The following is a 12,490-nucleotide window of genomic DNA, read 5'->3' as shown; positions in this document are numbered from 1 at the left end:
TTCCAATCTAGGATTTATCTCTTGTTTTTCTCAACCTCCTTGTAGGATTGGACAGAAGTGCTCCTATTATTTGCACACTTTTCAGTGATACTGGAGAGGACTGGGATTTCCTGCTGGATGATGACCTTTGGCTGTACATTTCCCGCTTCTCTCCCTGGTGTTTAATCTGTCTATAAGACTGCTACTATTCGTGTTCTTATCTGGGGTTAGACCCCCTTGTCATTACTGCCGGGCCTACAAGTAATATATTCTCTGGCATCCTCTCACCTGGTTGGTCCTGTTGTAACAGCTAGAGCATTCTAGGTGTTGCTTCTTTCTCAGCAGAGGTCTCCAACCTGTGTCCTTAAGTGGGGGCTTCTTATGTTTCCTAGCAGTTCTCCCATATCTCAGGTATTCTGTATAATTTTTGTTCCACTGAGCTTTCTCATTTGTGTCTTTGATAACAGCTTTTAAAAATCAATCTATTGATCTGTCTTTTTTTATAACTGCCTTTCTTTTCAAGATATTTTTCTTTTCAGAAATCTTTTCTGTCGTTTTAGTGAGATTTAGGAGGGAAACTAGCCCACACTTTGATCAATCTGTGAGTGAGTCTAACTTGGATTTGAAACTGTTATGTGGTGGGTGGGAAACGGTTTCACAAAACATATAAGTATGACCTTGACTGCTATCATGCTCCTCACAAATTATAATTTCTTATTCTCCCAATGAATTTGTTATACTTCTTTCCCAAACCCTTTCTTTGAAAATACTGCCTATACCCATATAGGTCCTCCATGATATGAATTTATATTTTCTTCCCAGTTCTGTATTAAATGAGAATCATATGCCCCTCCCTGAAGATTCTCTTGCTCCAGTGCACACCACACCTGCAGGAAGTGGTTCTGTTCTAAAGGTAACAATACTTTTACTTCTTAAGCTTTCCCCAAAGACCATACTGAATTGAATCGTGTAGTACAACCATGGGCATCTGGTGATTTCTGATTCACACCAGAACCTAAGTCATGAGAAAAGCATTGAGCCTGAATTCTTTAGGAAGAGTCCTATTGTCAAATCCCTCACAATAAGATGTAAGGGATTTTTCTCCAGTTTTTATATTATTTGTTGGTACTTTGGGGTTTGGATGGCCTTTGTATTTTTTTTTTGGATGCTGTCAGTACTTCCCTAGTGTCTCAAACTATACATGACACATAGTAGACACTAATTATTTATTCAGAAATAAACTTTCTGAAATAGCAGCAACCTGTCATCGCGTTGCAGTGTAACCAGCTCATCACACCTGCCACACCCTCACCAGTTCAGACATCATAAAACCTAGTTCACTGCCCAGTGAGTGTTTTAATTTGCAAGTTAAATGAAAAATTGTAAATGAACACTTACCTTTATGCTTTTTTATTGTGTAAGGACATTTATTGTAGAAATTTACCAACTATTTCAAAAAAGGAAAAAGTAGAAATCAATATATTCTTCCCACTACCCAAAAATAGTCTAGTTATCATTGAGGTGTATGATTTTTCAGAATTTTGGATTAAAAAGTGAAACAACCAAGAGCTTTCTTTCTGCTAATTAGAATTCTAAACAGATATATTGACATCTTTGACTAATCGTTGAAAATGTTAGGTGGAACTTGAGACTTTTTGGAATAGAGAAGGACATTTAGTTAAAAGATTTGTGCATATGTAATATATACTAGACATCATGCTAGGCTTTGGAAATTAAAATTGAATGAAACATGGTTTCTTTTGGCTTATAGTCCACTGGGAGGGAGAATTTTAATACATGCAGCAGAAGTCTACACAGGCTGTTTTGGAGCATTCACCCAGGCCACAGGGTGGGAGGCATGGGTTAGGAGGAGGGAGATGAAGAAAACAGAGAACAATTTTTTCCATTGTGTGATAAAAACTGAATATTGAAACATGAACAGGAAATTCACCATGGCCTGAAAGTGGGTGGATAGAAATGGAATTGTATAAATGAAAGGCTTTTTTGTTATGTACTATACCTTAGATGCTTATGTCCCTTATTTCCAGGTTGGAATTTTATCTTTTGTACTTTTAAAATTCTTTCTGTCCCTACAAACAACACACATACGAACATGCACATGTGCACACACACTCTGCAGTACAGAGCTACATCTTCCATAAAGTGCCTCAAATAATAATTAAACAAAAGTGTTCATTAAAATTTATGGGAGAAGTTCATATTGTCCTCTTTTTCAAACAGTGAAGCTTCCATACATCTGGATAAAGAAGCATCTCCTTTAAAAAAAAGAGAGAGAGAAGAGGAAGCATCTCCTTACTCACCTGTCTTCTGTGCTGAACTTTCTACCTCTCTCTTCTAGTCTAAGAGCCTGACAGTCTTAACCCTACCCAAGTTTTGTCTCACCAAAAGGAATAGTAACTGCAAATTCACATAACAGCTAGCTTTTTCATGTTCTGATTGTAGTCTAGGTTCCCCTCCAAGCAAAAGTGGAATCCATAACAACCATGATTCCTGAATGTCCCTGTTTGTTTAAAGTTTAGCACCAGTTAAGCCTGGTCAGAATTATAAATTGAAAGGATGTGATAAAAATTTATCTGATGATTGATTAGTGGGTCATTTAACAACTGTATATACTTTGTCTCCATAGGATGCTGCAGATGAATTGGATGCTTTGCTTTTATCTCTAACCGAGAACCTAATTGACCACACAGTCATACCTCAGGTAAATATGCTTTAAAACAGCAAATGGAAAGGAATTTCTGTTTTGAAAATGTTGCCACTATATTCCAATTTTTGCCTTTTTTTACTATTTAGTAAAACCTCTTAATAAGAGCTCATATTTCAGTAACCACTTAGCATTGCCTTCTGTGCTGTAGAATTCTACCAGTTTGAATGTGTGGCACCCTGCAGTGTGTCACTACAATAAGCCTATGTGTAATTCAACACCATACTGTAAATAACAGAGGAAATGTGATGACAACCCAGTTTCAAAAGAGTTAAGACAATAAGGACATGTTTAATTTTTTAAAAAATTTACAGAAAGCTGGGAGCCTAAGAATGGGTGGCATTGAACATATTGATCATTGTTGCAGTATGGGAGATGCCATGTGCAGTACTGTGACCATAATACAATAGTTCCTTTACCTCTGAGACTTAAAATCTTGTTGGATGAAAGGTAACAGATAACTCATTTAGTGCCTTATGAGTAATATGACAGGAGTTTCTGTATCATTCCAAAGGCATGGAGGTACAGATGGTACTTTTTATGGTGCTGAATGTTTGCTTAGATCTTTAGTTCTCAAACTTGGATGTGGAACAGAATCACCTGCAGGTAATTAAAACACAGACTGCTAGATTCTACCCTCATTTGGTAAATGTAGGGTGGGGCCTATTACATCTTTCATATTTAGGATTTTAACCCATTTGAACAGGTTGAGTGTTGGGGGGAAGGGATATCAATTGTGGTTTTGATATAACCCAACTATGTATTTTATCCATATAAAAAGCCCATTTTCTAAATATAATCTGCTAAATAATCCATCCTTTCCCAATTGGTTTGCTATTAATTTTTCTGTTCTTTTTCATTGGGTTCTATCTTTGTTGTTTAGGTTTTTTATTGGGATAAAATTGGTATACAAGATTATATATATTTCAGGGATATAACCTTATAACTCAATATTTGTATATAGCAGTGCCACCCACCTTATCTGCAGTTTCAGTTGTCCATGGTTTCAGTTACCCACAGTCAGTCATGGTCCAAAAATGTAAAATGGAAAATTCCAGAAATAAACAGTTTATGAGTTTTAAATTACATGCCATTCTGAGTAGTGTGATGAAATCTTGTTCCATCCCTCTCCATCCTGCCTGGGACCTGAATCATCGTTATCCAACAGATTCATTCACATAGTTGCTGGCCATCTCTTTTTCTGCTCCAGTAGTATTGTGTTTTTATTTTTCTAGCTTTGTAATCTATTCCTTTTTAAAAAATATATATTTTATTTATTATGCTATTACAGTTGTTCCATTTCCCCCCTCTTTATTCCCCTCTACCCTGCACTCCCCCTCCCACCTGCATTCCCCTCCTCCCTTAGTTCATGTCCATGGGTCATACATATGAATTCTTTGGCTTCCGCATTTCCTATACTATTCTTAACCTACTCCTGTCTATTTTGTACCTACCATTTATGCTTCTTATTCCCTGTACCTTTTCCCCCATTCTCTCCCCTCTTCTTCTCTGCTGATAACCTTCCATGTGATTTCCATTTCTCTGATTTTGTTCCTGTTATAGTTGTTTGCTTAGTACATTTTGGGTTTTTGGTTTTGTGTTTTTTTTAGCTTTGGTTGTTGATAGTTGTGAGTTTTTGTCATTTTACTGTTCAAGTTTTTGATCACCATCTTTTTCTTAGCTGAGTCCCTTTAACATTTCATATAATAAGGGCTTGGTGATGATGAACTCCTTTAACTTGACCTTATCTGAAAAGTACTTTATCTGCTTTTCCATTGTAAATAAAAGTTTTGCTGGATAAAGTAATCTTGGATGTAGGTCCTTGCCTTTCCTGACTTTGGATCCTTCTTGCCAGCCCCTTGTTGGCTACAAGGTTTCTTTTGAGAAAACAGCTGCTAGTCTTATGGGAATTCCTTTGTAGGAAACTGTCTCCTTTTATCTTGCTGCTTTTAAGATTCTCTCCTTATCTTTAATCTTACATAATGTAATTATGATGTGTCTTTGTGTGTCCCTCTTTGGGTCCAACTTGTTTGGGACTCTCTGGCCTTTCTGGATTTCCTAGAAGTCTATTTCCTTTGCCAGATTAGGGAAGTTCTCCTTTATTATGTTTTCAAATAAGTTTTCAATTTCTTGTTCTTCCTCTTCTTGTTTCTTCATTCTGTTCTGGTGGAATGTCCATTTCTTCTTTCTGTGCCAATTGTTGATCTGAGTCCTGATTCCCTTGCCTTCACTCTTGGTTCCCTGTACATTTCTCTTCATTTCACTCTCCAATAAGCTTCACTTTTTCCTCTATTTTGCGACCATACTGAACCATTTCCGTGAGCATCCTGATTACCAGTGTTTTGAACTATACATCTCATAGGTTGGCTGTCTCTTCATCACTTACTTCTGTTTTTGGAACTTTGATCTGTTCTTACATTAGGGCCATAATTTTTTGTCTCTGCACAGCTGTTATGTAGTAAGGGGCGGAGCCTTAGGTATTCATCAGGGTGGGGCAACCTACATCACGGGGTTGTGGCTCTTTTGTGGGGGAGGGGTCTGAGAGAAACAATGATACTTGCTGGGCTCTCTGCTGACTTTATATTGGGCCCTTCTGGTGCTGATTGCTGAGTGGATGAGTTTATGTATGTTCTAGGACCCTGTAGGTCTCTCCAACAAACTCTCCTGTGAGGCTGGGAGTTTCTCCCACCATTGCCACCCCCACAGATTTTTACCTCCAGAGGTTTTGAGGCTTTCATTTCCTGAACTGGAATGCTGGGTTGCATGGTTTGTGTCACTCTCCAGATGTTCTCCCCGGTTACACGCACACAAAATGTGGAACCACCATACTCACCTGCCGCCTCACTGAGAGTCCTCTCCACTCTGGCTGCCCATCTCTGCCCCTCCTGCTGGTCTGGATGAATGTTTTTTCTTTAACTTCTTGGTTGTTGGACTTCCATACAGTTAGATTTTATGGCAGTTCTGGTTATTTTTTGTTTATAAATTTATTGTTGTCCTTCTTTTCGTTGCGTGAGGATGCAAAGTATATCTCTGTAATCTATTATAATATCTAATATATCTTTACTTATAAATTTTAGTATCAGTGTGTCAGATTGTCCCCCCAAATCTACCTACACTTTAATGGAATCTGTATTAAATTTATAGATTATAAAAACTTGCATTTTAAAATATCTTTTCCTTTTCACTAACTTGATATATATCTCTAATTTCTAATCTTTGAGTTCCTAAATTTTCTCTGTATGTCTTCTGTATTCTTTGTTATTGTTAAATTCTAAATATAATTTTATTGATATTGTGATATTTAACTTTTACTATTAAATTAATAGGTTGGTTTTGTGTCTAGCAGATGTGCTGAATACTTTTATTGCTAATATGCTGATTCTCTTGAATATTCAGTCAGCTTCTAGGGTGTTCTTAGTATCTGTCTACAATACTAATTCATTTCTCACGTGTTGCTAGATCTGTTAATTTTTGTCTTGCATATTTTGAATATATGCTATAAGGTGCATATATGTTGATATAATTATAATTTCTTAAGTTCCTTTAACCACTCTAAAGGGTCCTTTTGCTCCTTTTTTCTTCTCTTAATTTCCCTTTAGATTGGTAAAACATTGACACCCTAGCTTTCTTTTTTTAATATATTTTATTGATTATGCTATTACAGTTGTTCCATTTTTTCCCCTTCACACCCTTCTACCCTGCGCACTCTCTCCCACCCAAATTTCCCCCCTTTAGTTCATGTCCATGTGTCATACAAGTTCTTTAGCTTCTACATTTTCCATGCTACTCTTGCCCTCCCCGTTTCTATTTTTTACCTACCTTCTATGCTACTTGTTCTCTGTACCTTTTCCCATCTCTTTCCTCCTCCCACTCCCCTGTTGCTAACCCTTCCTGTGATCTCCATTTCTGTGGTTCTGTTCCTGTTCTAGTTGTTTGCTTAGTTTGTTTTTGTTTTTGTTTTAGGTATGGTTTGTTAGGTAGTAATTGTGAGTTTGCTGTCATTTTACTGTACATGATTTTTATCTTCTTAGATAAGTCCCTTTAACATTTCATAAAATAAGGGCTTGGTGATGATGAACTCCTTTAACTTGATCTTATCTGGGAAGCACTTGATCTGCCCTTCCATTCTAAATGAAAGCTTTGCTGGATAGAGTAATCTTGGATGTAGGTCCTTGCCTTTCATGACTTGGAATACTTCTTTCCAGCCCCTTCTTGTTTGTAACATCTTTTTTTGAGAAATCAGCTGAAAGTCTGATGGGAACTCCTTTGTGGGTGACTGTCTCCTTATCTATGCTGCTTCTAGGATTGTCTCCTTCATTTAACCTTCGTTAATGAAATGATGATGTGCCTTGGTGTTTTCCTCCTTGGGTCCAAGTGTTTTGAGACTCTCTGAGCTTCCTGGACTTCCTGGAAGACTATTTCCTTTGCCAGAATGGGGAAGTTCTTCTTTATTATTTGTTCAAATAACTTTTCCATTGTTGCTCTTCCTCTTCTCCTTCTGGTACCCCTATAATTTGAATGTTGGAATGTTTAAAGATGTCTTGGAGGTTCCTAAGCCTCTCCTCATTTTTTTGAATTCTTGTTTCTTCATTCTTTTCTGTTCGGTTGTTCCTTTCTTCCTTCTGGTCCACTCCATTGGTTTGAGTCCGAGTTTCCTTCCCATCACCGTTGGTTCCTTGTATATTTTCCTTTATTTCACTTAATGTAACCTTCATTTTTTCATCGAATTTGAGACCAAATTCAGCCAATTGTGTGAGCATCCTGATCACCAGTGCTTTGAACTATTCCTCTGATAGGTTGGCTAACTCTTTGTAGCTTAGTTGTATTTGTTCTGGAGCTTCGATCTGTTCTTTTGTTTGGGTCATTTTTTTTGTCTTGATGCACCTGTTACATAGTGAGGGGCAGGGCCTTAGGTGTTCACCAGGGCAGGGTAACCCAGTCCCTGGGTTGTGACACTGTATGTGGGGCAGGGTCTGAGAGGGAACAATGGTGCTTGCTCTGCTGTCTGCCAGATTTCAGTCACTTCTTCCGTGTCCCCCAAGTAAACTGGGCCCTTCTGGTACTGATTCCCATGTGGGTGGGTTTGTGCATGTTCTAGGACCCTGTGGGTCTCTCCAACGAGCTCTCCTGTAAGGCTGGGAGTTTCTCCCAGCACCTCAACCCCCACAGATGTTTTCAATTGGTGTTTTGAGGCTTTATTTCCCCGTGCTGGAACCCTGGGTTGTGCGGTCTGTCTCGCTCCCCATTTTTGCCTGGTTTATCTGAACAGGAATGTGGGACCACCTGATCCACCAGCCACCGTGTACTCTGCTCCCTGTTCCCCAATCTGCTGCCTCACTGGGTCCGCCCACTGCCACCCCGAGCAACTGGGGCTGCCAGCTGCTACCTTGCACCTGGGTTTTGCCAGCCACCACTTTTTTTGCCGTGACCACTCTCCGTCCGGCCACCTGACTCCACCCCTCCTACTGGTATGGATGAATGTTTCTACTTTAACTCCTTGGTTGTTGGATTTCCATGCAGTTCAATTTTCTGTCAGTACTGGTTGTTTTTTTGTTTCTCAGTTTTTGTTGTCCTTATTTTGGTTGTGCGAGGAGGCACAGTGTGTCTACCTACACCTCCATCTTGGCTAGACGTCTGGATTTCCTAGCTTTCTTTTAAGTTTGTATTGCCTAATATATAGTTTTCTGTCCTTTTATTTTTAATCTTTCTGGATCTGTTGGTTTTAAATGGGCCTTTTGTGAACAATATTTTGCTGGATCTTGTTTTCAAAATATTTTTGAGTCTCTGTTCTCTGATTGAGTTTAACCCACTTATGTTTACTTTAAGTATGGTAATTATAGGACCTGTTTCTGCCAAACCATTTTTTGTTTATTTATCTTCTTTTCTCTCTCTTTTATGTCCTGTGGTAAAAGTCCATTTTCTAATATTCTTGGGAAAATCATACTTTGTAATTTTATTCCTCTGATGATTACCCAACTCATTAAGATCTAGATTTATATTGATTTTTTTTATCAGAAGACTGTCTAAGACTATCAGTGCAAAGGCTAGTCTAAGTTTCCATGAAGTGGAGGAGTTTATTAGCTTATAATTCTACAAATAAAAGTAAGATCTAGAAAATTAAATGTTAAAGTGAATCTAAAAAGGACCCTATGAAGCAGAACCAACGTGGGTGTTCTTATTGCTGTTACCTGTACACATACATAGTAATTTGAGAATGACCTGTATGTAAACAAATGTTTTTTTGTGTGTGTATGTTTTGTGTTACTAATTTTGATTTTAACAGCCCGTTCTTCAGAATTCTACTAAGAAGGCTATGATTTGTAATTAACTACAATTTCAGAAAATAAAATGTTAAATTGATGCTTCAGTGGGGAAAAGTCCTATGAAATGAACTGAAAGTAGAGGCAGCCCCCAGTCTAGTCAAAACCGACAGATTCAGTTCTTAGAGAACAAGGTCTGCTCTCTCTCTCTGGAACTGGAGACCCAGAGTTCCACACAGAGAAGCACATGCCACTGTCCTCCAATTGCTACCAAGCTGGGAGCAGAATGGGAACAGAAAGTACATGGGAGGTGTGAACACCAGTATACCTGCTGGAAGAGGAAACCCACCAACAAATGAACCACCAACAGATAACAACATAAGATGGTGAAAGAGTGAGTGGAAGCCACACTAACCTCCATCCAGGACCAATTTGGAAATACAACTGAATGGTGAAGAAATTACCCAGAATAAACAACTGAACAGTAGCAAGAGAGAAGTCTCAAAACCTCGTACAGACAGAAGAATATGTTTCAACACAACCTGTCCACACCTGTATAATAGAATACACAACGTGGTGGATGGAGTGAGCTTCAGTTAACCAGCTGGAGGGAAGGACCCACCAACAACAAACAAAATCCAAAGACATACAGAGAGACCACATAAACAACAGCCGAAGACCAGCAAGCTCAGGAGATCAAGGAGACTGCACTACTGAATCTCACAGGTCTTCTGCCATAGAAGTTCACACCATACACCCAAGGAGTAGAACAGATCACAACAAAGACACAACAAAGAAAGAAGACTTCAGGCCAATATCGCTGATAAACATAGACACTAAATTCCTCAACAAAATATTGGCAAATCATATATAGGAGTACATTACAAAGATCATACACCATGATCAAGTGAGAAACATCCCAGGGATGCAAGGATGGTACAATATTTGCAAATCAATAAACGTAATATATTACATAAAATGAAAGACAAAAATCACATGATCATATCAATAGATGCAGAAAAGGCATTTGATATAAGGTACAGCACCCATTTATAATAAAAACACTTAGCAAAGTGGGAATAGAGGGAGGATTCCTTAACATAATAAAGGCCATATACAGGAGATCTACAGCCAACATCATACTCAATGGACAAAAACTTAAGAGTTTTCTCACTAAGATCAGGAACAAGACAAGGATGCCTGATTTCACCACTCCCATTCAACATAGTATTGGATATCTTTGCCACAGCAATCAGACAAGAAAAAGAAATAAAAGGCATCCAAATTGGAAAAGAGGAAGCAAAATGTCATTGTTTGTAGATGACATGATAGTGTACATAGGAAATTCTATAGACTCCACAAAAAACCACTTGACCTAATAAGTGAATTTGGCAAAGCAGCGGGATACAAAGTCAATATTCAGAAATCAAAGGCATTTTTGAACACCAACTATGAAATATCAGAAACAGAAATCAGGGGGAAAATGCTATTTGATATAGCAAAAAGAAAAATAAAGTACCTAGGAATAAACCTAACCAAAGAAGTAAAAGAGCTGTACTCAGAAAACTACACAACACTGAAGAAAGAAATTAAGGAAGACACAAATAAATGGAAGCATGTACTATGCTCATGGATTGGAAGAAGTAGCATCATCAAAATGTCCATACTACCCAAAGAAATTTATACATTCAATGCAATCCCTATTAAAGTATCAATGACAGATATAGAACAAACACTTCAAAAATTTATATGGGACTATAAATGACCTCAAATAACTGCAGCAATTTTGAGAAAGAAGAACAAAGTAGGAGGGATCACAGTTCCTGATATCAAACTGATTACAAGGCCACAGTAATCAAAACAGCCTGGTACTGGCATAAGAACAAACACATAGACCAATGGAACAGAACAGAGAGCCCAGAAATAAACCCAAGTCTCTATGGCCAATTAATATTCAACAAAGTGGGAAGAAGCATAAAATGGAGTAAAAATAGCCTCTTCAACAAATGGTGTTGGGAGACTCTGGATGGCTACATGCAAAACAATGGAACTTAATCTACAACTTACACCATACACAAAAATAAGTTCAAAGTAGATAAAAGACTTTTAAATATAAGTTGTGACACCATAAAAGTCCTAGAGGAAAACATAGGCAGGAAAATCTCAGACATTTTATGCAGCAACATCTTCGCTGATATGTCCCCTAAAGCAAGGGACGCAAAGGAAAGAATATACAAATGGGACCTCATCAAATTAAAAGGCTTCTGCATTACTAAAGAAAACATTAAAATGAAAAAAGAACCAACTATATGGGAAAACATATTTGCCAATGATACCTCGGACAAGGGTTTGATCTCCAAAATATGTAAAGAACTCACACAACTCCACTTCAGGAAAACAAAAAAAAAATTTTAAAATGGGCAAAATACTTGATCATACACTTCTCCAAAGAGGACATACAGAGGGCCCAGAGACATATGAAAAGATGCTCAGCATTATTAGCCATCAGAGAGATGCAAATTAAAACCACAATGAGATACCACTTCACACCAGTCAGAATGGCCATCATAAACAAATCAACAAGTGTCAGAGAGGATGTGGAGAAAAGGGAACCCTAGAGCACTGTTGGTAGGAATGCAGACTGGTGCAGCCACTATGGAAAACAGTATGGAATTGCCTCAAAAGACTAAAAATGCAACTGGCTTTTGACCCAGCAGTTCCACTGCTAGGATCATATCCTATGCACCCTGAAACACCAATCCAAAAGAACCTATGCACCCCAATGTTCATAGCAGCACAATTTACAATAGTCAAGTACTAGAAGCAACCTAAGTGCCCATCAGTAAATGAGTGGAGCAGAAAACTATGGCACATTTACACAATGGAATTCTATGCAGCAAAGAGAAAGAAGGAGCTCCTACCCTTTGCAACAGCATGGATGGAACTGGAGAGCATTATGCTAAGTGAAATAAGCCAAGTGGTGTGGGACAAATACCATATGATTTCACCTTTAACTGAACCTAATCAACAAAAGAAAGAAGCAAGCAAAATGTAACCAGAGACATTGAAATTAAGAACAATCTCAGTAACTATAGGGGAGGTGGTAGGGGATAACGGGGGGAAAGGGTTGTCAGGAACATGTTTAAAGGACACATAGACAGATCCAAGGGGTGGGGTGAAAGCAAGGGAGGGAGGTGGGTTTGGCTGAGGTGGGGGGGTAAATGCAGATACTGTAATTGAACAACAATAAAATAATTACACATAGATTAAAAAATAAATGAACTGAAAGTAGTAGTGTTCTTGTAGTAGTAAATTTTTAAAGAGAGCCTCAAAATTATGACAGTCTTTTAAGTAGTGAGGTATGGTATCTGTGTTGTAGGAAAGGTTCATGGATTAAGTTCCTGTCAGCTCAAAGGGACCATTAAGAACTACCTCCTGCAATGCATTTCATAGTAGAAGAAAGCATGATAAGTATAATTATGAAAATAACTGTGTTCCCTAAAAATAAATACATATATAAAATTTA

At 38.0% G+C, this 12,490-nt stretch overlaps 1 protein-coding gene across 3 annotated transcripts in view; it reads left to right on the top strand.

Moving 5' to 3' along the window:
* EPB41L5 (erythrocyte membrane protein band 4.1 like 5) overlaps positions 1–12,490 on the top strand; it is a 175,142-nt gene that overhangs the window by 151,116 nt on the left and 11,536 nt on the right. For all 3 annotated transcript variants that reach the window (XM_045825863.1, XM_045825862.1, XM_045825861.1), the window contains 2 exons: positions 802–892; positions 2,627–2,701. In XM_045825863.1, the coding sequence (XP_045681819.1) occupies positions 802–892; positions 2,627–2,701 (166 nt within the window). The remainder of the gene's footprint in view (positions 1–801; positions 893–2,626; positions 2,702–12,490) is intronic.

This window comes from Phyllostomus hastatus, unplaced genomic scaffold (assembly GCF_019186645.2).
Source record: "Phyllostomus hastatus isolate PE091 unplaced genomic scaffold, TTU_PhHast_1.1 phas_scaffold_60, whole genome shotgun sequence".
Lineage (NCBI taxonomy): Eukaryota > Metazoa > Chordata > Mammalia > Chiroptera > Phyllostomidae > Phyllostomus > Phyllostomus hastatus.
This window is presented reverse-complemented; position numbering and strand designations above follow the sequence as displayed.